At 39.6% G+C, this 27,938-nt stretch overlaps 2 protein-coding genes across 3 annotated transcripts in view; both read left to right on the top strand.

Moving 5' to 3' along the window:
• Window positions 1-535: 535 nt before the first annotated feature.
• On the top strand, window positions 536-18,800 carry ATP6V0E1 (ATPase H+ transporting V0 subunit e1). The gene is made up of 4 exons (XM_070739399.1): window positions 536-720; window positions 5,780-5,827; window positions 16,078-16,205; window positions 18,539-18,800. The coding sequence occupies exons 1-3, from the start codon at window positions 617-619 to the stop codon at window positions 16,169-16,171; spliced, it is 246 nt and encodes an 81-aa protein (XP_070595500.1). The 5' UTR covers window positions 536-616; the 3' UTR covers window positions 16,172-16,205; window positions 18,539-18,800.
• A 2,156-nt stretch (window positions 18,801-20,956) lies between these two features.
• The window catches only part of CREBRF (CREB3 regulatory factor), a 29,208-nt gene continuing 22,226 nt past the window's right edge, over window positions 20,957-27,938 (top strand). For both annotated transcript variants that reach the window (XM_070739395.1, XM_070739396.1), the window contains exon 1: window positions 20,957-21,098. The gene's annotated coding sequence lies outside the window, so the exon portion shown is untranslated. The remainder of the gene's footprint in view (window positions 21,099-27,938) is intronic.

The following is a 27,938-nucleotide window of genomic DNA, read 5'->3' as shown; positions in this document are numbered from 1 at the left end:
CCCTGGATTAGTAGATCACACAGGCTTGGGGATATTACTGGGAAATGCATTACTAATTTCTACCACTCAGGCGAATCTCAATTTCCCAGTTTCCTTTTCTGCCCCATTTTGCTGCAGTTCCTGTCGTAAGAGGAAATGGGAAATAAGACTTCAAGCAAAAGCTGCAACTCTATGAGGAGAAAAAAATGTTAATTTGCAAATGTTATTTCGCCGTCAAACGTTAAGATGACAAAAAAGTAGCTAGAGCTACAACCAGATAGCCAGGATCACGTGCGAGGGGTGGCGGCGGCGGCTGTGAGAGTTCAGAGGAACCAACAAAGCTTAGGTGGCGAGTTGCAAAGCGACCGGGACAGTTCAAGGAAAGGCCGCCCTTCTGCGTTTGGCCTAAGGGAGGTCACTACGCAACAAACGTAGACTAGAAAAAGCCGCGCTCTCCTCAAGAACGACCCTCGTCCCCTCCCGTCCAAGGAGGCGCGAAAAGAAACGCCTTCCGCGGACCCGTCCTACAGCTCCTCCGATTGGCCGGCACGCCGGGGCAGGCGTGGCTACGGAAAACTGGGGTGTCGATCGGCAGTAGCGTTTGGTTAGAGCCGGAGTCGGTGAAAAAGAGGCCGCTATGGCGTACGGCGGCCTACTAGTGCCCATCATCGTCATGAGCGTTTTCTGGGGGCTGATCGGCGCAGTCTTGCCGTGGTTGGTCCCCAAGGGCCCTAACCGGGGGTAAGTAAGTCGATGCAAAAAAAGGGGGGGAACGTCAAGGCGCGGCGTGGAAGGAGGAGGGCGAGGCGAAGACCCTTCCCCCGCTTTGGCCTGGTTGCCCGCCCGTAGGACGCGCTCCGGTACCGGACAAGAAACGAGCGGGGCTTCCTCTTGGTTGGAGAACCACCGCAACGCAGCTCCTTTTCCTTTCTCTGTCTCTCCTCTCCTCTCCCCCCCTCCCCCTCCCGCTTTCTCCAAATGTCAGCAGTCCCGGGTGGGTGTTTGTAGATTGCTTCTGATAACACTCTCCACCCGAGGGCACCCCGCTCTCCCGGCGGAACCACTTGGAGGGGGGGTTGAGGGGGGGGCTCTTGTATGTGGCAAGGTCCTTCCTCACAACATGGGCTCCTGCGAGGCTAGATGAAAGGGACAGAGCGCTGTGAGCGTCTTGCGGTGGTTTATTATTTTTTTCAGGCTGCTCTTTATTTATTTAAGTTCCTGTTCTTACTCCAAGACTCATGAGACAAATTTTCCAGCTCGTGCTGTCATTTATATAGCCTACTATATCTATCTATCTCTATCTATCTATCTTATCTCTATCTATCTATATCTACCTACCTACCTACCTATATGTGTGTGTGTGTATATATATATATATATCCATATATCTATCCATACACACTGCTAATGTTGAATATGAATGGCATTTTAGGTTAACTTCCCCTTTATCATTGTTCTGAAATCTTCCGTTTTACTTTTACAGCATTGATATTAAAAGTCAAAACATGGTTAGCGCTTTTCATTTTTTAAATCTATAAAACGCTTTTTATTTTTTTAATTGCTAAGTGGAGGTGGATGGAAGAAATGGAACAAAAAGAAAAAGGGAAACTGAATGCTGCCTAGATGATTTGCACTCCAATTCTCATAATCTTTGCCCAGGGAGTGGTTGATGTTGTTGTTAGTAGTAGTGGTAGTAGTAGTAGTGGTAATAGTAGTAGTAGTGGTACTATCAGGAGAGGTTGTAGTTCAAAGGATCTTGAAGGTAGGAGATTGCTGCTCCCAACCATCAAAGCAGAAAAAAAGAACACCATTTGCAGTAGAGCAGCAAAATATTATTAATGTGCAAACTAGGAAGCTATTTTTGCCACTAGAAGGCAGGCTTCTCAGAAAGGAAAGTTCAAAATTAGGGTACTTTGGATAAGAAGACTTTACTATTTCTACATGTAAGTGTTCAAAAAAAGACAACATTTGGAGCAAGATCTTATCAGTTGTCAAAGAAAAAACAGGTTCTGGCCCAAAATTACTTGGGGCTTTCGCAATAACTTCAGTTCAGAAATGTACTGTAGATGAAGCAATATAGAGTTGCAACTCAGTTGCAGTTTCTGAAGGTCACCTGATGTACTTCTCCATTTGAGGTTTGAGTAAGGGGTGAGTAAATGCCCTGATTTGCCTTTTCCAAGGAATATCTGAACTGGTCTGTGGAGTACAGTAAAGTCTTGCACTTCATGTGTTGCATTGGATTTAGTTACATTGCTCCTAAGTGGGTTTTTATTTCCTTGAATTTGTAGAACAGGAGTCTTTGTATGCTAAATTGCCACATACCACAGACTGCTATATCATAGATACTGTAGATATATTGTGACTGATCACTTTTAATAAACATATCAGTTCAATGTGTAACTAGATTTTATTAATAATAAATAACACAATGAATTTAAGAAAATAATCCAAAGTATAGCAGAAAGAGTTGGAAGGGACCTTGGAGGTCTTCCAGTCTACCCCCTTACTCGGGCAGGAATTCATTTCAGACAAATAGTTGTCCAATTTCCTCTTTAAAAATCCCAGTGTTGGAGCATTAATTAGTAGAGACAAGTGGAGACAATTAACCCACTGATTAATTGTTCCAGCTGTCAGGAAATTTCTCCTTAGTTTTAGGTTGCTTCTTTCCTTGGTTAGTTTCCATCCATTGCTTCTTGTCTTGTCTTTGGGTACTTTGGAGAATAGGTTGACTCCGTCTTCTTTGTGGCAACCCCTGAGATATCAGAATACTGCTATCATGTCATCTCTAGTGCTTTCTTTCATTAAACAGTATACCCAATTCCATCAACCATTCTTTATGTAAAATCTTTTTGACACAGAAAATATATAAGCTTCCAAAATGGCCATAACTACTTTTCTGTCAGTGCCCTGGCCTTCATAAAATTCACTGGAAAATATTAGTTAACAGATTAAATTATTAGTTCAGTGTACAGTATTTTTGTGTTGAACAGAAGTCGAATTCTCTAGCTGAATCAACTGTCATCTGTTCTAACTGTAACCTAATTCAGTATGAGAATGATTGTGTAGATGGTTGGCAAAAATATTAAGATAAATATATATATATTTAAAAATAGAAAGCAAGCATAACTAGTCATGCTAGTGGTTTCTTGGCCTTTTACTTATGGTCTCTTCAGCCTTGAAAGACGGGGTTTAAGGGGTGACTTGACTGAAGGGTATAAAATCATGCATGGGATAGAAAAGGCGGATAGAGAAAAATTTATTTATTTATTTATTTATTTATTAGATTTGTATGCCGCCCCTCTCCGTAGACTCGGGGCGGCTCACAACACTATAAAACAGTTCTTTTCTTTATCACACAATACTAGGACGAGGGGCACTCCCTAAAGCTCCTAGGTAAGAAATAAAGGGAAATATTTCTTCACCCAGAGGGTTGTTGGTTTATGGAATTCACTTCCACAAGAGGTAGTGACAAGTGTCAGCCTTGACAGCTTCAAGGCAGGATTAGACAGATTCATGGATGCCAAGTGTATCGGTGGTTATTGAAAACGGATGTCCATGTGCCGCCTCTATGTAGGTTGAGGCAGGCAGGATTCCCTTGAGTACCACTTGTTGGGGGTCAAGGGAAAGGGAGGGGTTTGCCTTCTCTTTCTTCTCAAGATCCCCATGGACAATTGGTGGGCCACTGTGTGACACAAATGCTGGACTCGATGGGCTTTGGCCTGATTCAGCATGGCTCTTCTTATGTTCTTATGATCTTATGTTCTAAATCAGTATTAAAAAAAAACATTTTTATTTCCTTGTAGGGAGTATAATTTGAACTGAAACTTTCCTGAAAATATTGTTCTTACCTTTGCCATGGTGCCTTTCATATAGGGTTCTAAATTCCTTATAAAACCCACAAATATCAATGAGATCATTAGCTTGGTTCTGATCTCTGTGGCAATAATAGCTTTCTGTTAAAATTGCATAAATAATTGATGGTCTATAATGAAAATACAGTGGTACCTCATCATACGAACTTAATTGGTTCCAGGAGGAGCTTCGTAAGCTGAAAAGTTTGTAAGATGAAACAATGTTCCCCATAGGAATCAATGTAAAAGCAAATAATGCGTGCAAATCCTTCAGGAAAATCCCAAACTTTAGAAGGGAGGCGAACAGAGGCAGGGAGGAGCAGCTAAAGGGGGCGGGTGGAAGAAGCAAGGCTAGGCTAAAGGGTGAGTGGGAAGGAAGAAAGGCAAGGGGGGCGCCCCTCCCTTTTCTTTTTTCAAAAGACACAGTTTCAGTGCCTTTGCAAGCATGCAAAATCTTTACTCCTCCAAACTGCCCCTTCCTTTTCTTTCTTAAAAAGACACCGTTTCAGTGCCTTTGCAAGCATGCAAAATCTTTACTCCTCCAAGCTGCCCCTCCCTTTTCTTTCTTAAAAAGACACCGTTTCAGTGCCTTTGCAAGCATGCAAAATCTTTACTCCTCCAAGCTGCCCTTCCCTTTTCTTTCTTCAAAAAAGGGGGAAAAAAGAAACCCCTTCATCCCAGCAGCAGCTGCATGGGTTCGTAAGGTGAAAATAGTTCGGAAGAAGAGGCAAAAAAATCTTAAACACTGGGTTCGTATCTTCAAAAGTTCGTTAGAAGAGGCGTTCGTAAGATGAGGTACCACTGTACTGATTTTCAATGTCTTCTATTTAGGTCCAAGTGCCAGATGTTGAATAATATTTGCATAAATTTCATGAATCTGGGAAAAGAATGATCAAATGAATGGTACTTCTCAGGACATATTTTGTTTCCCTCTATTCTAAACAAAGTCTTAATCATTATGCTTTGCAAGCAGTCTTTTTTAATATAATTGCAGCATTGATTATTATTATTTGCCTGATTTACTGACACTATTGGAGCAACAGCCAAAGCCAGTTGGGTGTAATGGATCAGACTAGAAACTGGGAGACCATAAATTCTAGTCCAACTTTAATTACAAAATTAGCTGCATAACCTTCGGCTAGTCACTCAGGCAATAACAAAGCACTCTGAAATAGTATAAAACTACAAGGACTTATCCAGACAGTTACCATGAGTCAGTGGTGACAAAAAGACATCTATAAACACTGGATTATGTATGATAATGTCTGAATATTGCATGTTTTAAAAATGTATATATACATTCTTTGGCTTATATAAATGGGCAGTATTTTATTTAGGATAACTTATTTTGCTCTAGTTGGGATGGTTAGGCAGCGAACTCTGATAAATATGTCTACCTGCTATAGTTGCTGAGAATTTATCAGCCATAGGCTATATGCCTTTGACTTCTCATGCCAGCTATGCTTATAAAAAAGATGTTTTTAAAAAAGAGAGAATAAGGAGAGGCAAAGGAGAAATAAACTCCAAATTTGGAATGATGACATTTCATTCTTTGAGAACATGGTAATGGCTGAAAGATTGAGTTGTGGATCTAAAAGTTCCTCACAGCAAAATAGAAACTAGTGTTGGAACAGATTTGGTTTGGAAAGAAAAGTTTTACACTTCTATTTGACATTTCATAGAACTTATCTGTATCCTGTATCCTTGATTCACTCTTCCTGTAAATTTACGGTAAACATGGCTTTGTTTACAGTAAAGCTATGATTACAGTGCTGACTTATTCTACAATAACCTAATGTAACCTACAGTACCTTATTGTTTAATGATTATATTAGTATCTCTCACTTATGTGTAATAAGATTAGAAAAATATCTTTTCCCTTTTTTCCGCCTAATGCAAGTTTGTAACTACGACTTCTATTTTATTAGCCATCTTTCTTCTTTCCACAGTGTTATTAATACAATGCTGGTGATAACTGCTGTGTGCTGCTATCTATTGTAAGTATTAATGTTTTATTATTATATTAATGTGGTAAAATCTATGCTGTAATTACAACAAATCTATGCTGTAATTACAACAAACCTATTTTGAGTTTAATGTCTTGATTGTGAAATGGGAAGACTTGTATCACAGTGGATAATGCAGTAAATTGTGTACATGACATATAGTATTGAACTGTAAGTGTTCATATATTTTGTTATTGAGTTTTAGTCATAAAAATACAGCATAACATTCATCTTTTAATAGTACCTACTTTAGTATTGTTTCAACTATTTTACTAGGATTCTGTATCTGGATCATGTTGTAGGAGTGAAGTTTAAGTGCTTTTTTGTTCCATAGTATTGCTATACTTTGCAACTGTGCATTTTAATAAGCTATATCTTCTGCTATTCTTTAAATTCTCTGAATAGTTGCAGAAATAATATTCCTAAATACCATGATAACGAAAATAGAAAAACAAGTAAATAACCTGAAATATTGTGTATATCAAGTTTTATCTAAGCATTGGCCTTCATCTTGCCTTTATAAACTGTGAGTCACATTTGTTTATTCCTAAATAAGATTTAACTTACTGTAGCTTAAAGTAGCCTAGGAGATAGAAGTCCCACATAACTTGTTTTTATACACACATTGTACTTATTTATGGTTCAACAAATCCAAAGATTTATAAATATGAAGCTATGACCCCAATGACTTTTAAAATTGCTCTGCGTCATGATTTTTCGGTTTTAATGTTGCATTGAATGAAAATCCCTGTATTCCTTATCATTGGCTCTTAACAATTATTGGTTAATGTATTTATTTATTACTGTAGTTGGATTAATATGACTAGTATGAAGGATCATTTGCCATAATCTTTGAGGTGGTCAGGAAATTTCCAGATCTACAGTGGTACCTCTACTTCCTAACTTGATTTGTTCCATGACCAGGTTCTTAAGTAGAAAAGTTTGTAAGAAGAAGCAATTTTTCCCATAGGAATCAATGTAAAAGCAAATAAGGTGTGTGATTGGGGAAACCACAGGGAGGGTGGAGGCCCTGTTTCCTCCCAGGAGATTCCTAGAGAGGCCCCACAGAGGCTTCTCCCTGCCTTTTCCAGTTACAGTTTCGGAGGCTCGGGTTTGTAAGTGGAAAATGGTTCTTGAGAAGAGGCAAAAAACCCACCCGGTTCTTATCTAGAAAAGTTCGTAAGTAGTGGCGTTCTTAGGTAGAGGTACCGCTGTATCTACCTGCTTGCCTACATACATACATACATACACACAACATAAAATTATAGTATTATTAGTTATTTTTATACATTTTTTTTCTTTTAGGCTAGCCTACTAGCAAAAGAAGGAAGTTATATTGTCCAAACTTCTTGGCTACCAATCTATCAGATAATATTGTAAAATATTTTGTGCACAGCCATACATAAAGTGCTTTGGGAAGAATTTTTCACAGTGTTGAGAGATTGTGTTGGTAATAAATAAGTTAATAAACTTGTAAATATGATTTGGAATGTAAGATATGTGTGAATAAAGTATAGCTTATACCCACCTATCTTGGTAGACACACCAAAGCTAATATTTCCCACTATTCTCTTTTGCACCTACCGTACTAGTTGAGCTAGTGAATATGAGATCCCTGTGATTGTCAGCCTTTCTTCTTGCTTGTAAATGAATTTACCCAGTGGCTTATCCTTTGCAATAGATTGGAAGGAAGGGGCTTTTCCACTCCTGATCTGGTAGATTGCCAGTATGCTTGAGGGGGAAATGACCATCCACCCACCTCCATTTATTTCCCTCAAAATTGTACTTATCTGCAACAATGGCAGTGCCCAATATGTCAGTGGGAGTATTGAGCTACCCATCAAAATTAACTTGAGCCGGTTCTGTTATTTGAACTTGACTGTATTAAGTGGTAAACCAAGTAGGTCCTTGAATGCAAAAAACCCCAACAACAACAACCCCAAGCCGCCTTTATATTATACTGAGCCCAAGCAACTGCTTTAAACTGCAGTGATAGCAAAATGATAAAACATGCATCAAGGCACACAACCCTTTCACTATTCATACTTTGATTTCAATATTGCATGCAAGTAGGTGTGTGATTGGGGAAACCACAGTGTATGTGTTGTATTATCACAAGTCATTTTTATCAGTTACCCACCCCCTGCAGCTGTCTATGATGACTCAGACTATCGATATAGCCAACTGATACTATTATTGATACTGACAGGCAGCAGCCTGTTTGTATTTATTTAAAATAAAACTTCAAAATGCTATGAATGGAATCTTCTATATTCAATTATTTATATGACCTTTCACCTAAAACAGCTCAGCGCTTTGAGCAGAATTTTTCAGCATATAGTAATTGTGTTATACATTGAGAAATTTCAAGATCTACAAAACAGTACCATATCGTACAGTGATTCTGCAGCATGAGATACTTGCCCACCTCTGAGAACAACCAATTGGGGGTATTCCAGAGCAATCCACCTGCCAATCAGCTTTTTTCTTATTTTCTTCCCCCAAAACTTAGGTGCATCTTATACTCCAGTGTGTCTTATAGTCCAAAAAGTACAATACAGTGGTACCTCTACTTAAGAACGCCACTACTTAAGAACTTTTCTAGATAAGAACCGGATGTTCAAGATTTTTTGCCTCTTCTTAAGAACCATTTTCTACTTAAGAACCCGAGCCTGGAAAAATTTCCTAGGAAATTTGAGAGCGGCACGAAGGCCCAGCCAGTTTCCTGCCATTCCCCCTTTAATCCCGGCCATCTTGGGCTTTTCTGGGCTGCCAGGGGAGCCTTTTGGTGGCGCTTAAGGAGGCTTGGCAGTCCAGAGCAAACGGAGCATTTTCCTTTCTCTGGGCGCTTAGAGAGGGAATAAGCCTCTGCCAGTGCCCAGAGAAAGGGAACACTCCCTTCGCTTTGGGCAACGACTGTCCTCCTCCTCCTCTTCTTCTTCTTCCTCCTCCTCCCACCCAAATTCTGAGATTTTATTTCTTTTCTAATAGATTTGAATGCATTATTTGCTTTTACATTGATTCCTATGGGAAAAATTGCTCCTACTTACAAACTTTTCTACTTAAGAACCTGGTTACGGAACAAATTAAGTTCTTAAGTAGAGGTACCACTGTACTAATATACCTTCAAGAACTTCTTAATTAGAGTTTTTATCTTTCAAAGAATAAATGGATAATTCATTATCCCTGTTTATAAATCACATTCTTTTATTTTCATTTTCCTGATACTTCTACATAGCCATGTTACACTTAACCATCTTAGATAAACAGAATCTCAATCTATATGTGTTTATTTAAGTTGTGTGAATTGAAGAATTGCAGCACAACTTTGAATGGAAGTTCTTCCTAGCAAATGATAGTAGCTCAATTTAAATCTTCTTTGGTTACTCTATTATTAATAAAAGATATTTTATGTTTTTCCACATTTCCTGCTTCATCTTGCCAGCTGCATAGTTAAACTCACTTTCTATCCAGTTGTCCATTATCTCATTCAGTTTTAGCAGATAGCATTAGAAGGTGGGTGTAGCAGATGTCTCCTTTCCCAATATTCCTTCATGCTGACTATAGTTTATAATGAATATGTGACTTTTCTTAATTTAATAATCCTAAATTTTGTGCTTCTAGTGAAAAATGCAGATTAAGTGGTTCTGCCCCAGATGCCTAATGGACCCTGAAGGGTTCCAGAAGGAGCTTAGGATGACACCAGACTCCCTTGTCCACAATCCGTCCGAGTCCCTGATGGCTGCCTGGAATAGGGTGGCAGTGGGGGCATTGGACTGGATTGCGCTTTTGCGACCTCTCCATGGTGATGGATCCAGGAAAGCTCCCTGGTTTACCGAGGAGCTCCAGGAGATGAAGCGCCAGAAGAGACATCTAGAGCGACGCTGGAGGACCAGTAACTCCGAGTCTGACCCAACACTTTTAAGAGCCTTTATTAGGACCTATTTAGTGGTGATACGGGCGGCAAAATGCTCACATTTTTCCACACTTATTGCATCCACTGATTTGCACCCAGCCACCCTATTTAAGGTGACTTGTTCCCTCCTTATAATGTGGGGGGAACAGAGGAGCCCCTGTAGGGCAGAGCTGAGAAGTTTGCTCAGTTTCTATTGGATAAAATCGTTCAGATTCTGGACTCTAATTGGGCAATTCCAACCGAGATGACAGGGGCAGGTCTTAGTCCTATTATATGGGATGAATTTGAGTCTCTGAATCCTGAGGAAGTAGACAAGGCTGTGGGAGCGATGAGTTCCTCCACTTGTTTGTGGGACCTGTGCCCCTCCTGGCTGGTTTCGTCAGTTCAGTGAAGCAGTGGATGTGATGTGCCAGTGCCTGGAAGCTGTGAGGGTCTCAACAGACTCAGACTTAAGCCAGGCAAGACCGAGCGGCTGTGGGTACTGCCTCCTAAAACTGTATCAACTGTCCATCCTTGGCTCGGGGAGAGGGAGAAATTGTCCCCTTCAGAACGGGTTCGCAATTTGGGTGTCCTCCTAGACCCACCTCATGGTTGGATTATTGCAACACATTCTACATAGAACTATCTAAAGATTATTCAGAGACTACAATTGGTCCAGAATGCAGCCGCACAAGTGGTTATGGATGCACCTAGATATGCTCACATTGCACCAATCCTCCGCGAGCTGCACTGGCTCCCTATTGGTCTCAGGCTCAATTCAAGGTGTTGGTTATTCCCTCTAAAGCCCTCCATATCTCAGGGCCAGATTATCTCTGAGACCGCCTTCTACCTCATAATTCCCAGTGACCCGTAACATCCCGCGGGGAAGGAACTTCTGTGGCTGCCCCGGCTCTCTGGAACCAACTACTCCCTGAGATCTGGACTGCCCTCACTCTATTGACTTTCCGGAAAGCATTGAAGACCTGGCTTTTCTGGCTGGCATGGTTAGGATATTTCAATAGATGGATTTAAGCAGCTATCAAGGATCAGCTTTATCTCCCTCTGATGTTTGTCTTTAGGACCTATAGTTTCCATTAAAACAACAAATCAGGAGTATATTCTTGCTTTTAGTTTATTTATTTTATTTTATTTATTTTATTACTTAGATTTGTATGCCGCCCCTCTCCGAAGACTCGGGGCGGCTCACAACATGTATCTACAGCTTTCCAATATTTTTGAGATTTTTGAGACTGCTAAAACTATTTTATCTTGTTCATGGAAACAAAGCCTAAACAAAACATAACTGGCACCAGTTCTTCTTTTTGTCATGCCCTTAGGCAATAAAAGTCTATCGGAATATGCTGGAGTGAACCCGCATGAAATCTGCAAAAGACAGTATTGACCTTGTCTGCAGTTGCTCTGTTTGCAGCATGAATTAGTTTTTTCTTGTGCCCAGCGACTAAATCTGTTTTTCAAATTATAATATCTTCCATGTTCAGAAGAATTTAAGATAATTCTTGAAGGGTCCTTGGTGCTCTCTGAGCTTGCTTGTTTTCTTACAGACATTTCATTACATAAACTAGGTAACATCTTCAGTACTACTAAGGATTGGTGTTTGCTCTCAGTTTATATTCTAATGGCTCCCCTACCTTGTTGATGGGACGGTTTTACAGTTTCTTTGGTTGGGCTGCTTACTATTGGCTCATTTGACAATTCCTTGATTTGGAGTATTGTTTACTAGAATGTTGGTCTGACATTAATCTTGAAGTTGATCTATGCCAGTGATGGTGAAGGCATGGGTGCCACAGGTGGTACACGGAGTCATAGCTGCTGGCACACGAGCTGTTGCCCTAGCTCAGCTCCAATGTGCATGTGTGTGTCGGCCAGCTGATTTTTGGCTTGCATAGAGGCTTTGGGAGGGCGTTTTTGGCTTCCAGAGAGCCTCCACGGGGGAGTGGGAGAGGTTGTTTTTACCCTCCTCCAGCTCCAGGGAAGCCTTTGGAGGCTGGTGAGGGCAAAACATGAGCCTACTGGGCCCACCAGAAGTTAGGAAACAGGCTGTTTCCAGCCTCCCGAAGACCTCTGGGGAGTGGGAGAAGCTGTTTTCGGCCTCCCCAGGCATTGAATTATGGGTGTGGGCACTCATTCATGTGCGATAGCGCACACGCATTCTCTTTTGGCACCCGAGGAAATAAAGGTTCACCATCACTGATCTATGCTTATCTGGATGCTGATTGCTGGTAGAGAGGTGTTTGGGGTTTTCTGTTCCCTTTTTGGCTTATTGATGTATATAGATATTATTTATGTCCATGTAGCTATTGATGGCTAATTTGTCAAGAGTGTTTTTGGATTTGGCTTGGTCTAGGATGATCACAGTTTCCCAATTGAAACTATGGTTGAATCTGTCCATATGTTGTAAAATTAAACAGTTTTTGTCATACCTTTTGTCTGCTAATTGGTTTTCATGGATGCATTTTGCCAATACAGCCTGTTTGTTCTATGTAGTGGTTGTTATATGCCGCCCCGAGCCTTCAGATAGGGGTGGCATACAAATCTAAAATTATTATTATTAATTATTATTATTGTTGCAGTCGTTAAACTAACTCTTGCCTAAAAGGGCTGTGAAAAATCCAGGATAATTTGGAAACTGGGTAATTTGCCCCGGAATAACATAGAAATCTGTGTATTAGCCATGATATTTCATTGGGGAATTCATGATAATAGGTGTGTACTGTGCAGTATATTTGTGTTTTTGTGATTGTGCATTTTCCAAAAGTCTTGAGTGATTCTAGTCTGCTTTGGAAAAGCCCAGTATTTAGTACAACAAAAAGAGTCTGTTTACATTTATTCAGTCTCCCACCCATAACTCCATTTGCTTTTGTAAGCTTTTAGGAATGTATTTTCTTTTTCAAAATAATCAATTTTCGGAAAACATTTCCTACATTTTTGTCATAGAATCTCTGCTAGTTTCAAAGATTGCATTCCACAGTTGGTTGGAATGAGGAATTATAATTAACTCTGGCTAGGAACTAAAGCCCTGTGTTTGCTTATGAACTAAGCATAGACCAAAGAGTGCATTCCAAGCTTTTTGATGCTGCACAACACCACATGATAGGAAATAAATATTGGTAAGAGCAGAGACCATACCCTGTAGAAAACACTGTCTTAATCAACAATTTCTGAAGGACCATCTCAATTTTTTTTAAAAAAATATTAATTGATTGAAATACTGTACTGATTTAGGCAGCCATAAGTAAATATTTGTTTTATTTTTTATTTATTTGTGGAACAAGTATAGGATAGTAGTTTGTATAAGCATAACATAAAGAAAGTAATGATAAAAGAGGATAATAGGACAGTAGAACAGGGACCGTAGATACAATGGTTCATTTATGCATGCCCCTTACGTGGGGTCCATGCCCCACAGGGGGGCAATTTGATTTTTAATGGGGCAATTGTAACCTTGTTTAAACCAAGTTAATGGCCTTTTAGGCTTCATCTGCACATGTAATAATTCACTTTTTGAATAGTTAGAATTATATGTCATGGGTGATGGGCATCGGGATTTTTAGAGATGCTTGGGTGGGGCATGGCCAAAAAAAGGTTGGGAGCCTCTGCATTATATGGTAAGAAGATAAGAAAACATGAGGGGTTTTTTTCTAGAAAGGGCTACATATAATATTGTGCTACTAGAGGTCCTACCAATTTGATGTAGGCAAAAATATAATGCAGCTGTCTATCCTGGAATCCTCGCTAACGTGCAGTAAAATAAAGAAAATTCTAATGTCTCTTAAGGTCCTATATTTTGTTTTAAAGGTTTTAAAGGTTAGACTCATTTTTGTTTAGTTGGTTAACATTATAGGGAAAAATTAATGAACAAAATCTAAAAATAGATAATCTTTATGTCTGTCTATGGTTGCTGTTGTTTCCCCCCCCCCCCCTCCAATCTGATCAGTATTTTATTTTCTAGTGCAAGCATCCAGGTTTGTGTGGAATTTTCCATGACTGCCAAAGCTCCCTGCATTTATATCAGCTCCCATTACAAAGCTGCTTTGCTGTTTTCTCCTCCTTCAATAGCATTCTAGAAATAGCAGTTAGATGTACCATTTTGTTCATAAACCTGTTTTTTGTATACTGAATATTAGTTCATCAGTAATTCTCTACACTTTAAAAAGATTTTTAAAGTCCATTTTCAAATCTGAATTGTTAAATTGAGTGATTCAAAAACAAACATTTTCCTGCATTTTCCTCTGTACTTGCCATTGTGAAAAATGTTTGTGTCTTAACCATGAACTTCTCTTTGGTTCATGTGACCACTGCTTTGAGAAGGCAGGCCATATTGTACTGTACTACTGTCATTTCAAAAGTTCTTAAGAGCAATTTTGCATAATGTCATTAAAAGATGTGAGCATAAACTTTTTCTTTGTTAGAGATGTATGATAAAAATAATAATAATTATTATTATTATTTATTAGATTTGTATGCCGCCCCTCTCCGCAGACGCCTTTTAACATTCCTTTTACATTTTTTCCTTGTATCTAAGGCAAAAAAATCAGTAACAAAGTGGCATACAGATATATATAAATTTTCTTAAAAAAAAATAATTTTATTAAAGGAAGATCTTGGAATTTTTTTAAAAAACAACACAGGAACCTGGAAAAAAGGAAAGGAAAAAGGAATAACAAAAAAGTCATATTTTAAAAAACAAATTCTGACCATCTTTATAGTAATTGTAGACATGGTAATTACCATTTCCAGCATCTCATATTACTTATCATAATTTCCTTTTTTCCATAAACAAACCTTTGTAATCAGTCCCCAAATCACTTCATTTTTCCCCATTCTCCGCAAGAAATCTATAAAGGAAAGATAGCTAAAAAAGCAAATTCTGATCATCTTTGTAGCAGTCATAGACACGGTAATTACCATTTTCAGCATCTCATGTTACTTATCATAATTTCCTTCTTTCCATAAACAAACCTTTGCAATCAGTCCCCAAGTTGCTTCATTTTTTCCATTTTCAGCAAAAAGTCTATATAGTCTATGTATAAAGGAAAATAAATGTACAGTAGTCCCTCACCTATCGCTGGTGTTACGTTCCAGACCTGGCCGCGATAGGTGAAATCCACGATGGGGAATTTATTGACTGATAGTACTTATTTAAGTATTTATATTGTAATTGTTTGGTAAGTTTTCATTGTTTTAAGTGTTTATAAACCCTTCCCACACAGTATTTATTTTAGATACAGTATTTAAATACAGTATTTACAATTTTAGATTTTTATATTTTTTTTGGAAAAATCTGCCGATCGAGTTCGGCGGGCTGTTTAAATCTGCCGATTGACTTCCTCAGAAACCCGCGATGAAGTGAAGCCGCAGTAGGTGAAGCGCGGTATAGCGAGGGATTACTGTATACTCAAGGCAAAACACATTCACATAGAAAACAAAATACTATAGTTCAGATTAATAGGTATGCATGGGTCATGGTTGGTTCAGACTGGTTCTGTAAGAATGCATAGTAACTTGGTGGTCTGGGTAGTTAGAACTGGCAGCGACTGAGGCCTACTACCCCCCGAACTGTCTCTCTCTGTGGTGTCAGAAGCTGTGCGCAGAAGCTGTGTTTTAAGCACTGCATATGCATGAGTGCAGTGCATTACTGAGTGAATTGCCAGTGGAAAAAACCAGAAGCCATCCCTGTATGTAATTGCTATGATGCAAAAACAGAAGCATATTTCATTAGAAGAAACTAAAGAGATCTGCAACAAAATATTGCAGTTTAGAGTCCTCTTGCCAACTGTGCCTTTCTCGGTGGCATTTCTTTCAAATTCCTCTAAGGTTCTCATTTTCCATATTTTGTCTCAGCATTCTGTGGCTGCTTGAGATACCTATTGCCTACTTTCAGGAGCAGGACAGGGAAGACTTTTTAAAAAATTGTACTTGTACTTTTCTTTGTTCTTCAGCAATTTTTCCAAGCATATGCAATGAAGTAATTTGGCTACAGAAACATAATTCAGAATCTAAAACTTGAAAATTTGGTAGGGGAAAGTTATTGGGATGTTGAATGAGATACATATTTAGTTATATATATATATTTTCTTTTAAAGAAAAGTACAGTACTGTATTAACAAAGGGGTAGTTGATAGGATTATCTATTCTTGGAAATGAAAAGAACATTTTTAAAGAAATATACCCTGGAGTTCTGAGTAATTCTTAAGACTATTATAGTCCTTTTTGTTTGAAATTCTACTTCTCTTAGTATTTGTGTAGATGCAAGACTTATTTTATGTCTGCCTTCACAATATTCCTTATTAGCCAATTCTTTAATAAATCTGCTCTTATTTTGCAGCTGGCTGATTGCCATTCTGGCTCAATTGAACCCACTCTTTGGACCACAATTAAAAAGTGACACAATCCTGTATTTGAAGGAACACTGGCCTTAACAATTACGTCTTTTTCTATGGCAGTATATGCTAGGTAAATGCCATTTTGTTCTTGTTTGTTTTCACTATATATATCTCTTTTTGTTCAAGGAGTGAATATTGTTCTCCCTGTTCAGTCATTATTATACAGTGATTGCTTTTGTGTATGTGTGCAGTATATCTGAGATGACAGAACATAAACTGGGAGCTCAAAGCAATAATCTTGCCGAGTTAGGATAGTTATTGCATAAGATGAAACCAACTCACTTTGCTGAAAAAAATATAATCATAAACCTTGTTTTCCCTCACATTATTATGTAAGGGAAAAGACTTAGCTTTTCAGGCTCAGCTTCTAGATTTTGATTACAGTTCCTCAGACTTAGAAACTGGAAAAGGGTTGGTCACTGATTAAAAGAGGTTGGAGAATAGTCCGGGGATAAAAGGTTATAGAAAGCCAAGGAGAGGACTGATAGAACTAACCAGAGGAATTGGTATTCTGATCAACAGTTAGAACAGTTTCTCTTGAGATCTGTTGACAGATATCCCTAATAATGTGTGCTATATGAACTTAGCGACTATAATATAAACTGAGATTAATATTTATGTACAGCTCAGAACATTATTTTTTATTTATTGATTGATTGATTTGATTTGATTTGATTTGCCGTCCTCCTTAGACTCAGGGCGGCTTACAACATGTTAGCAATAGCACTTTTAAACAGAGCCAGCATATTGCCCCCATGATCTGGGTCCTTATTTTACCCACCTCGGAAGGATGGAAGGCTGAATCAACCTTGAGCCGGTGATGCGATTTGATTCGCTGACCTACAGATCTACAGTCAGCTTCAGTGGCCTGTAGTACAGCACTCTACCTGTTGCGCCACCCAGGCTCTATGTACCTGTTATACCTCATAGTCACAATAAAAGAGATTTCCACTTAGAGATTTCACCATAGTTAATGGTTTATAAATTTAATTTTTCTTTGATTCTTCCTTAATATTACTTCATGTGAAAAATAATGGATATTGTCTTTTACTTTACTGTAAACTATTAATAACATGGGTCCTTTTTGATTGTTGGAAATATCTCTGTAAACTGAACTCTCTACTTCATATTGACATAGAAGACTTTTACTACATACAGAGTTATCAAAGAGAACTTAAAAAAAAAAACAGCCAACCCAATGTAACTAGGTTGTTTATAGAACTGTACACTAATTATTCTAAGCCAAATAGCAACAGTATTTGGATTTATATACCGCTTCACAGTGCTTTACAGCCTTCTCTAAATGGTTTACAGAGAGTAAGCATATTGCCCCCCAACAACCTGGGTCCTCATTCTACCAACCTTGGAAGTAGGGAAGGCTGAGTCAACCTTGAGGCTACTGAAACTCAATCTGCCAAACTGCTGGCAGCCACTGATCAGCAGAATCAGTGCTTGCAGTGCTTCACTCTAACCATTGCGCCATGGAGGCATTGCATTGTATGGAATTTGAGAAAAATCCCCAAGTTAGGGAGTATTTCTATGGGGAATTTGGGAGCTGGATAATATTGATCATTTCAGTAGAAATTATTTTGGGTGTGGAATGGTCCTGAAGTTTGCCACGCCAATATGATTCCAGAAAGGATTACACATCAAACCATGAATCTGGTTCCTGTTATGACCAGTTCAGTTTAGAAAGCAGCTTTGCCTTTTAATTCCAGAACTCTGATTTCCCTGAATATCTATCACTTGCTCTGTTAAAAACAAGCTGAGGAGAGATGTGCTTTTAATTAGTCTCTCTTCCCCCCCCCCCCAATCCCTTTAGACAAAGCTTTAGTGTTTTCAAATCAGACATGGAATGAATTTGGGTGATGACTCAGGAGGATTGAAGGTGTAGACTTATTTCCTATTTAAAAATTTAGTAGTTCATAAAAGTCAGTGATCATACTGTGCTTTTCAAAGAGAAACCTTACACAGTGAAGCAATGATCTTTGTCATATTTGTTACAGTGAATTTGCTCTTGCCAAATAATTTTGACTTGGAAGTACGGGAATGTCAGCAAAAGATTAGGGTCTGAGCCTTATTAGTCAAAATTAATATTGTACCACTAGATTCAGTTTTCATTTTGGACAGCTTTTTTAAAAAAAAGAACAGTCAGATTGCTCTTGACCGTTAATTAATATGCATATATTGCTGCATTATTAGCACCACTAGCAAATTTTTGGGAAACAAAAACTAGTGTTTCAAGACCCAAATTATAGTGCACATTAAAGTAAAACTTTATTTGAATTGTGGCAGTATCTTGAATATTCAAGTTTTATATCCGTCCCACCCTTTGGGATTTTATAATTGCTTGACTTTTGGATTAAAATGCTTCTGAAATAAATTGTTTTTCTTTCTTTATAGGTTATGATAAAGTTCCATTGATTGAATGATGCCTTTACTGTATTTTGAATCCATCCATATCTACCTTAATGCCTCTATTATGAATATTTAACTCAGACATTTTTCATACTCCTCAAGTGCCTAAGGGTATTTTGTATCTTATTTCTGTACATTTTTTCTTGAATTTCAAGTGTTAAAAATGTTCCATCATTCTTATGATGGCTAGGTTTATTGACAATACCCTATATCTCACCAAACTTGGAATAAATTTCTATTCTGTTTACTTTTCTGGCTTGACTTGGGCTGTTATTTTTGCATTTTAATATATGGAAGGATAAGTTTTGAATAACACATTTTTGAATTCATGACTTTTAGAGTACTGTTAGTTTTATTCAAATCTCTCAGAGTTTAGTGCTGCTTATGTAGGCTATTTCCTTATAACTTCATTGATAATATACTTCCTCTTGCACATTCAGAAAATCTAGATCTCATGTCCAGTATCTTCTCAATTTTATTTTCTCAAATTTAATTCAATTATTTCCAGGACCTAAATAACATAAGATTTGTAGAGAAGTACATTAGAAACCTGTAAAACTATGCTCTAAAGTCCAGAGTAATAATGTCCAAGTAATAAATAAATGAATTTGGTCAGGAATTTCAGTATTTATGTATAGAATGAGTTGTGATTACCAGCATTTGTTATATTCAAAATTAAATTGTAGAAAGATCTATTCATTAAATAGCTAAAATTGTTGTTTAGGTCAGTTCTGAATTTACAACAGAAATCTGGTTATGGTTGATTGGTCAGAGCTGAATGTCATGTGTATCTAATTTGAAGAGAAAATATTAATAAACTGTGTCAGGAACAAAATAAAATTCAATGTAAATGGTAACCATGGATATTTTTAAAAGCATATGATGCTCATGTGGAAATACTGCAAGGGGAAGATTAAGCTTTCTGAAAACAATTGTGATCCAAATCCTAGGTTGAATCCATACATATACATATTTATCTCAAACCCCCCCCCCCCATCTCTAGATATTTACACTAGAGTGTATGAACAAACTACATTTAATTTATTTGACTTATATGCTGCCCAATCCCATGGGACATTGAAGAACACTGTTAGAGCCAATAAGAAAAAAAATTTCTGGGTATAGTTGAATGTGAATCCAGCTTTCCCCATTGACTTTGCTTATGGGAAGCAATCTGGGCATCCAAGGTCAGAAATTGTGCTCACATGACCCTGGAATGCTGCAGCTATTGTAAATACATGTCAACTGCCAAGCACCCAGGTTTTGATCACATGGCTGTGGAGATGCTGCAATGGTTGTAAATGTTGTCACTTTTTCAAATGCTGTTGTAAGTTCAAACCATCCTTAAGCAAATATCTGTAAATTGACAACTCCCTGTATTTGAATACAACTACAACTTTAATCAACTACAAATCACTCAATTCCATGTTAAGATAGGATTTAGAGAATCATTTGGAGAAGACAATGCCTCCTTGGGATCTATTTGTAGATTTTTAAAATTAGAATTAAACAATTTTGCAACCACCGATCAGTCATTTGCTTTCAGTAGTTCAGATCCCATAGGTTTAAGAATTTAGACCCTTAATCCTGCAGCCACTACTTGTGCAGTGGAAGTTGGAGGAGCAGGCCCCGAGGATTGCCATTCTGACCCTCACCAAACACCTGCAAGGTAGCAGAACTATGCAACTTTCCACATCTCTGCATTTTAAAGGATTAGTGTCAATTTCTAGGTTGACACCTCATAAAATATTTTCAGTGGGACCCCACACAGGAGTTGTCGGGATTGCAGCTCCTTCTGCAAGAGTCTGGCGAGAGAGACAATTTAGGGATCACTAGAATAGAATTCTTTATTGGTCAAATGTGATTGGACATGCAAGGAATTTGTCTTTGATGCATATGTTCTCAGTGTACATAAAAGATACATTTGTCAAGAATCCTGAGGTACAACACTTAGTGATTGTCCTAAGGGTCAAATAAGCAATCAGGAAACAATATTAATAAAAGCCTTAAGGAGACAAGCAACAAATTACAGTCATACAGTAGGAGGAGAAATCAGCTGGGATCAATTAAAACCGGGCCCTTTGTCGCCTCACGCACGAGCGGCCAGTGCAACTACTTTGCAATCAGAAGCTCTGCTAGCTCCCCTCCCCCCACATCACCTCCCCCGTTGAATTCCCGCCGTCAACTGAGCGAGAAACCTCCCCTTCTCCCCGACTTCGCCCTTCGGTCCGTCACATGAGAGGGGAGACCCACCTTCCGCGGCCGCTGGTTGGTCCTTGGCCGCGCGCTTTCTGATTGGAGGCTTCGGCGCCTTGCTTTTTCTGCCTCGACTCGGCCGGGCTCGCCCATCCCCCCCCTCGCTCCCTCCCCCGTTTTTTAAAGGCCACGTGATGGGGGCGAGTCACGCGATTTCCGGGAATCCGTCAGGAAGGGACATAAACAAAACAAACCCCAGAGCGGCATGGAGGGGCCGGGCCAGAGCCCCAGCAGAAGCTGGCATCAGGAGTGAGGCGTCCTCTATCCCCCCGCTGGGTCGGGACCCCAGGTGAGGAGAGCTGGGAAGCCGTTGAAGCGCCGGCCTGGGAGGGGGTGGGGGGGAGAGAGAGAGAGAAGTTTGGGGGGGGGCTCTGTGGCCCCTAGTCTGAGCCGAAGAGAGCGGCGGCGGGATGCGGGGGGGGGGGGACATGAACGGGCAGAGCGACGGTCCCAGCAGGTTCTTTGCATGAGCCGGGAAACCTCTTAGGCGGGCGGAAGGATGCGGCGGCTCCGGCGGGAGAGAGGCGCCGATGGTCCTTGGTGCCCGGGGCAGCGGGAGGAAGAGGGAAGAAAAAGGGCAATTTAGGATGGAGATCGGCGCGGTCGAGGAGGCTGTACTGTCCTTCCGCGGCGTCGCTTTGGGAAGAGGCGACCCGAGGGCCACCGCGTTGAGAACCGTCGGCGGAAGGGATAGTTTTTAGGCAAATAGGGCCGCGTTTGTTTATAAAGTTAAGATGAAAAGGGAAGGTTTCCTGCCCGTTTTTTTCAATTCTTGGAAGTGTCACGTTAGGGGGTATAGAGAGAGAGAGCGAGCCTGCCCGCGTTTTTCGAGCGCTCGCCCTGGGTGGAAAGGGACATGGAAGGGGGCGTGTGCTCGCTTGCCTTTCTCCTCAGACTGCAGAGGAGCCCGGAGGTTTCTTTTAAGTCGCCTTTTCCGTGTAAACTCTAAGGAGGCACCTTTAGGCTAGGCGTTTCTTCAGGAGTCGGCTTTTGAGTCCCTCTTGGAATGAATTTTGTAAGGAACCCCCCCCCCCATTTTTAACCTCCTTCCTCCCCCCCCCCCTCAAAAAAACCCCCGGATTTAACTCGTTTAAAACCGTAGGAAGGAGACTTGGCTATTCTGTTTTGTGCAGACTTCTGCAGGTTTCCTTGACTAAGTTGGACATTTGAAGGAAAACCTCTTTTACCACGCTCCAGTCTTGCGAGGTTTGGTTCAATTCAACATTTTCCATTTCAGAAGACGTTTGTCTGTCTTAGGTGTACCGAGACCTTGTTTGTTTGGTGATGGAGGGGTGTTTTTTTTGAGGAAGGGGGGATTATGAGAAAAAAATCTGTAAACACTGTGGAGTACAGCTGACGAAATGTTCAGAGACCCAGATGTTCGAAGAAACTCATGGGTTTCAGGTCCTGTCCACAGCCGAAGGCTTGATCCCGGTGGGCTCACCCCCAATATATTACTTCCCGCCTAATTTACAGGGGAAGGAAGTGAAACGAGGTCATCTGGCTCGACCCTCGTAGTTGTCATGATGGGTTGTAATACCGGCCGGTGGAAAAAGCCCAAGTGATTGGCGGTGGGATTCTCCTCCCACCCCCCACCCAGACATTGATGGAAAAGGAGAAAACCTTTCCCTTCTGTTTTGCAATGCATGAATGTGACTGGATGGGGCGTGTGAGGACTCATTGCATGCAATTGGAACGCTAGGAGTTGGCAAAGTTCAGTGGTAGCCCCAAGGAGGGGAAAGGGAGGCATCTTGAAATTCACCATCGCTACCCACCTTTAGTGCGGACCCCTTCTCTGACATCCTCCTCCTAGGAGGCATACGAAGGTTTCTAATAAAATAAGAGGAAAACCCCACCCATCCCGCATTGATAGGCTACAGGTTATCTTATTCTCCTTCTTTAAAAAAGAAACTACAGAACAAAAATGTGTGGGGGGTTTGTTTTTGTTTTGTTTTTTAACTTCCACGGTGGGATGCAGAGGTCTGCCCAGATCTCTTTCCCTCCCTCCCCCCGTTGGCTTCGGGGGCCGGCAGAGTTCTGATTAGTTTGGAACATCCAGAAAGTGATTTGTTTACATGTCGCGTCATTCTAACTTGAAGAGAGGCCGCAGTCAGAAAGAACGACGTCGGGCGCGCCCAATGGCGGCAGAGTTTGGAACAGAGCGAGCCAATAGGGTTACAGGGAGGGCGGGACGAAACGACAAATTAGAGTGTGTTTCGGTCCTGTTTGGTGAAGCGGCCATATTGGATGGGAGGTGTGTTAGTGGTTCAGCTTAGTGATATGAATTGAAGGGTTTCGAGCGCCGGAATATATATTTTTTTTAATCGCACAATTAGAATTGAGGGGGTGATTTTAAAAAAAACAGCTGCAGCTGAGAAAATTCTCTGGGCGTACAGTACTGTAGAACTGGCAGGCAGTAAGCTGGGCACCTTTTTCATACCAGAGAGGGAAAAGTTGTAAGCTCCATCATTACCACCAAAGTGCAAGAAGACTAAATAAAAAGTAGGCAGGACGTGCTTTGTTTTGTGCTGTGTGTATAACTTCCTTCTGTGGGTTAATGGGTGCAGCAGTTCAAATACAATGCCATATGCCTATATTACTGTGTAGATGATAGAAATGACTAGCTGAGAAATGGCAGACTCTCCCATCTTTGAGAAGTGAGGGTGAAGATGAGAAGTAAAGGATGTCCTTCATTACAGGACATTTTGTTCAGCTGGTCACTGAAGATGGGTTAGTTAGTGGATACTTGGAATGGCTGGACCTCTTTGCAAGCAGGATCTAGGTTGTGGAATTTTGAATGGAAGACTATTTTAGATAAGCAATAGACTGTCTGGTTTAATTGCATTTTAACACTGCTTGATATTGTATTTTGATTTCAGCTTGTGGAGTTTATTTTTTCTTTCTGCATCTTTTTAAAGAGGTGATGATTCTGCTTTATAGATTCAAATCATAAATATCACAAGCATATTTTTATTCAGGCCCTACATGCAGTGTTCCCTCTAATTTTTTGGGGGGATGGGCGGAAAATATAGTGTCTGAGCGGCAGTCCCTTCGGGACTGGGCGTCACTCTTTCCCTCTCACTCTTTCCCTCTCGGCTTCTGGGCAGGTTTGAAAAACTCTGAGTTGATGATGATTTTTAAGTGAGCCATTGCTCACTGCTCAGCTTAGAGGGAACTATGCCTACATGATTCAGTTTTTAAAGATTTGAATCTTGAATTCACCTAGAAAATAATTACCAACCAGCACATATTTTTCCATTGTTATTGGATTATAATCTCAGTAATATAAATCTAGCTGCATTTTGTATTAATTGAAGTTTCTAGGGGCTCTTTAAATGGTAGAGCTATATAACATGTACAGTATTGCAAACTTCTACATCTATTATGGATGGAATAATGGTGACCTGAAAATAGAAAAAGTTGAAACTTATACACTGAACTTTAAGATATCCAGTCCAATATCACCAACACATTGGTGCCATCTCATTCTACAGTTCCCAATTATTTACCCAACAGGTTCAGCTTTTAAATAATAATTGGGATGAAATAGAACCTGTAGCATGTCAAAGGATGTGGTATCAAATAATTTTCTAGTATGCCAAACCTTTTTCAGTAGGACTGAAACAGTTGCTGCTGTATAGCATCTGAAAGATCTACCTTTGCTAGGTGACCAAGACAGATATGTAGGCTAATACTGTAAACCAAAAATCCTTAAGCATCCAGAAGAATTAATAAGGCTGCATTTCCATTATTCAATTTCTTTTGGATACAATAAACTAATACAATGAAAATATTTCCACCAATAAATAATTGAAATGACTACAGTACTGTATACAGTAGTCCTCAATTTACAAACTTTCATTTAATGAAATCTAAATTATGCGTTATATATTTGTAGTGCAAAACCAAAGAAATTATTCAAAGCTAATCAATATTTAATTGCATTGATATTTTTATTGTCAACTCTACAAAATAGACAACGATTGTTGCATATGGTAAACAGTTTCTAAATCAAAAGCAATACATGAAAAACAAATGCTTCTTCCTTGCACTATGAAACTTCTTACTGCCTGGTTTTGCTTAATTTAAGTCCCCACTTTTCCTTCTTGGTATGTTCAATTAAGTATTGACAGTTTCCAACAATACATGTTTCTTTAGTGTTGGTATGTTTCCAATTAAAATTTCCAATATATTTATTTTTAATGCTATTTAAAATATTAGTAATAAAAGAATGTACTATAATATTCATTGCAGGGATAGGATAGAATAAGATAGAGCTGAAAGGGGCCTTGGAGGTCTTCTAATCCATCCCCCTGTTCAAGCAGGAGAACCTATATTATACTGTCTAGTCTCTTAAAAACCTCCAGTGATGGAGCACCCACAACTTCTGAAGGCAAGCTATTCCACTGATTAATTGTCCTTACTGTTAGAAAGTTTCTCCTAAAACTTTAAGTTATTATAAGGTGGGTTAACTGTCGAACTGCTACATCAAATTTGTATGTTTTCTTGGATTATTTACTCCTCTGCCACTTGTGATCCATTAATGCAGACTATTATGTGTTCTGACCATTCAAAGGCTTGAGACCTCAGGTGCAATCTTCAGCTTCAAACATAAGCAGGCAACATGAGATTTGATGAATCAGAGATTAAGCCAGTTACTGGTACATTAACAATTACTTTTGAAAGCAGGAAAAACCTTTCTAGGGTTCTGAGCATGAAAAATTCAGTATTTTTGAAGAACAAAAGAAGTAGGACTTTCAGTTCTTTTACTCTTTGTGATCTGGAAGAGTGCAGGAGAAATTTGCCTTTGCTAGAACTTTATCTTGTAATAGCATGGATATAAGAATGCTTCAGTATATATAATCAGAGCAGAATATAAATTTTAATTATACAAATAACAGACCTCATAAACTAAAGGATGCTTTATTGACAAGTCTCCTTCACCTGTGGTACATCCTTATTTTTACAGGAAGATTTATTGATAAATTATATGGTATATCTATAATATGTTATGTTTGCATGGTGAGGCTGTACTAGGGAGTTTATCATGACAAAATAATCTCTGCTTTGGCTGATATCTCTTACAGCAAGAAACGTATCCTGAGCGTGGAACTAGCAAGTCTATGAACCAGTTTATGAAAAATCAGTTTATTCATTGTTTCTTAGATAAAAGATCTCAAGTATCTTGATTTAGAATTGAAAATTAAGAACTTACGGAAGAAAAAATATTTGCTGAGGAAAATTACATGAGTACCCTTTTATTTTAATTACTGCATAGGACTGTCAAGCAGAAATAGAATGAAAAGAAAATATTTGCACTGTAAATTGCAAGCTGCTTTAATGATTTTTATTATGAATTAAAAAATATTTATTTCTTAGATTTATAAGCCGCCCTCTCCTGATGGACTCAGGATGGTGTATAGCAATAAAATCAAATACCAAAGTTAAAACTCCAATATTTAAAAAACTTTCATCCATCTATCGTCCATACCACTGGCCACAGCAGAATGATGCCACTTAACAGCCCCAGGCCAGCTGGCATGGCTATGTTTTTAAAGCCTTTTGGAAGGCCAGGAGGTTGGGGGCAGTGCAAATCTCCAGTGGGACTTGATTCTAGAGGACTGGATCCATTACAGAGAAGGCTCTTCCCCACAGTCCCGGCCAGTCGGCATTGCTTGGCCGTCAGGACCTGGAGAAGGCCAACTCACTGCAATCTGATCAGTCGCTGGGACATGTGAGGCAGAAGACGGTCCCGTAAATAATCTGGTCCTAAGCCGTGTAGGGCTTTATAGGTGATAACCAACACCTTAAATTACATTTGAAGACCGATAAGAAGCTAGTGCAACTCGTGGAGTGATGGAGTTATATGGATGTATCTGGGTACACCCATAATGACTCGTGTGGCTGTGTTCTGGACTATTTGAAGTCTCCAAATGTTCTTTAAGGGTAGCTCCAAATAGAGTGCATTGCAGTAATCGAGCCTCGAAGTTATGATGGCGTGAATGACTGTGAGAAGAGACTCTCTATCTAAATAGGGCTGCAACTGGTGCACCAGGCAAACCTGTGCAAAAGTCCCCCTAGTCACAGCTGAGAGATTTGGCTCTAGCCTCAGCTGCGGATCTAGGAGGACTCCCAAGTTGTGGACCACATCTTGGGGTCAAAGCCACCCCCCCCCCCCCGAGTAATGGATGGACAGATGGGATGGTCCTTAGGAGGCAGAACCCTCAGCCACTCTGTCTTGTCAGGGTTGAGCTTGAGCCTGTTAACACCCATCTAGACCCTCACAGCTTCCAGGCAACAGCACATCACTTCCACTGCTTCACTGAATTGACATGGGGTGGAGATGTACAACTGAATACTGGAAACTCACCCTGTGCCATCTGATGATTTCACCCAGCAGTTTCTTGTAGATGTTGAACAGTAGGCGGGGGGGGAGAACCGATCCCTGAGGTACTCCATTTGAACTATTCTGGCCAAGTTATGTAAATTGGGCAGAGTGATCTCTTAGACATTGCTGAATTACAGTTTCAGATATCTCACTATTGATATAAAGTCATAAGACCAATGTCCAGAGATCTTCAATTCATTGTATATTTGATAGGCTACCATAAATGTTGGGTTCCAAACTTACATTCAACTTATAATTTTATTCAAATTACTCCAAAAAGGTATGTTGGTGTGCAAATTCAATAAAGCAGTATAACTTCCAAAATGCCATCATTTAGCCACATAATTAATGCAAGTACTGAGTTTTACATGTTCCATTTAGCTTGCTCTAACCTTTCTTCTGTATGCAGTTTGATTTATTAGAAGGATGGGGTGATAAAGTAAGTAGAGAAATAACTAGAGCACAGGTTATTCTAAAGTCAGAGGGAACTTTCCAAATCCAAGAAACATTCAGAATTGTCAATTACATAAAGCTGAAAGTGGAATACTCTGTCCTATCTCTAATACTCTATCCTCCAAGCTATAGCCTGATCATAAAAGAGAATCTATTAAGCATTAAGTAATTGATGGGTTAGATGTGGTTAGTATTTGCATGGTAAGTTACCAGAAATCTGAGACCCAAAGGCTCAACTGTAAAATAAATAGAAAATTACCAAAAGATGGCATTGGAAAATCCATAAAT

The sequence above is a fragment of the Erythrolamprus reginae genome, chromosome 2 (assembly GCF_031021105.1).
Source record: "Erythrolamprus reginae isolate rEryReg1 chromosome 2, rEryReg1.hap1, whole genome shotgun sequence".
Taxonomy (NCBI): domain Eukaryota; kingdom Metazoa; phylum Chordata; class Lepidosauria; order Squamata; family Dipsadidae; genus Erythrolamprus; species Erythrolamprus reginae.
This window is presented reverse-complemented; position numbering and strand designations above follow the sequence as displayed.

Coding starts and splice junctions, on each gene's coding strand:
- ATP6V0E1 (XM_070739399.1), top strand. CDS start 617: ATGGCGTACGGCGGCCTACTAGTGCCCATCATCGTCATGAGCGTTTTC. Junction 721..5,779: donor CCCAAGGGCCCTAACCGGGG/GTAAGTAAGTCG, acceptor TTCTTTCCACAG/TGTTATTAATACAATGCTGG. Junction 5,828..16,077: donor GCTGTGTGCTGCTATCTATT/GTAAGTATTAAT, acceptor CTTATTTTGCAG/CTGGCTGATTGCCATTCTGG.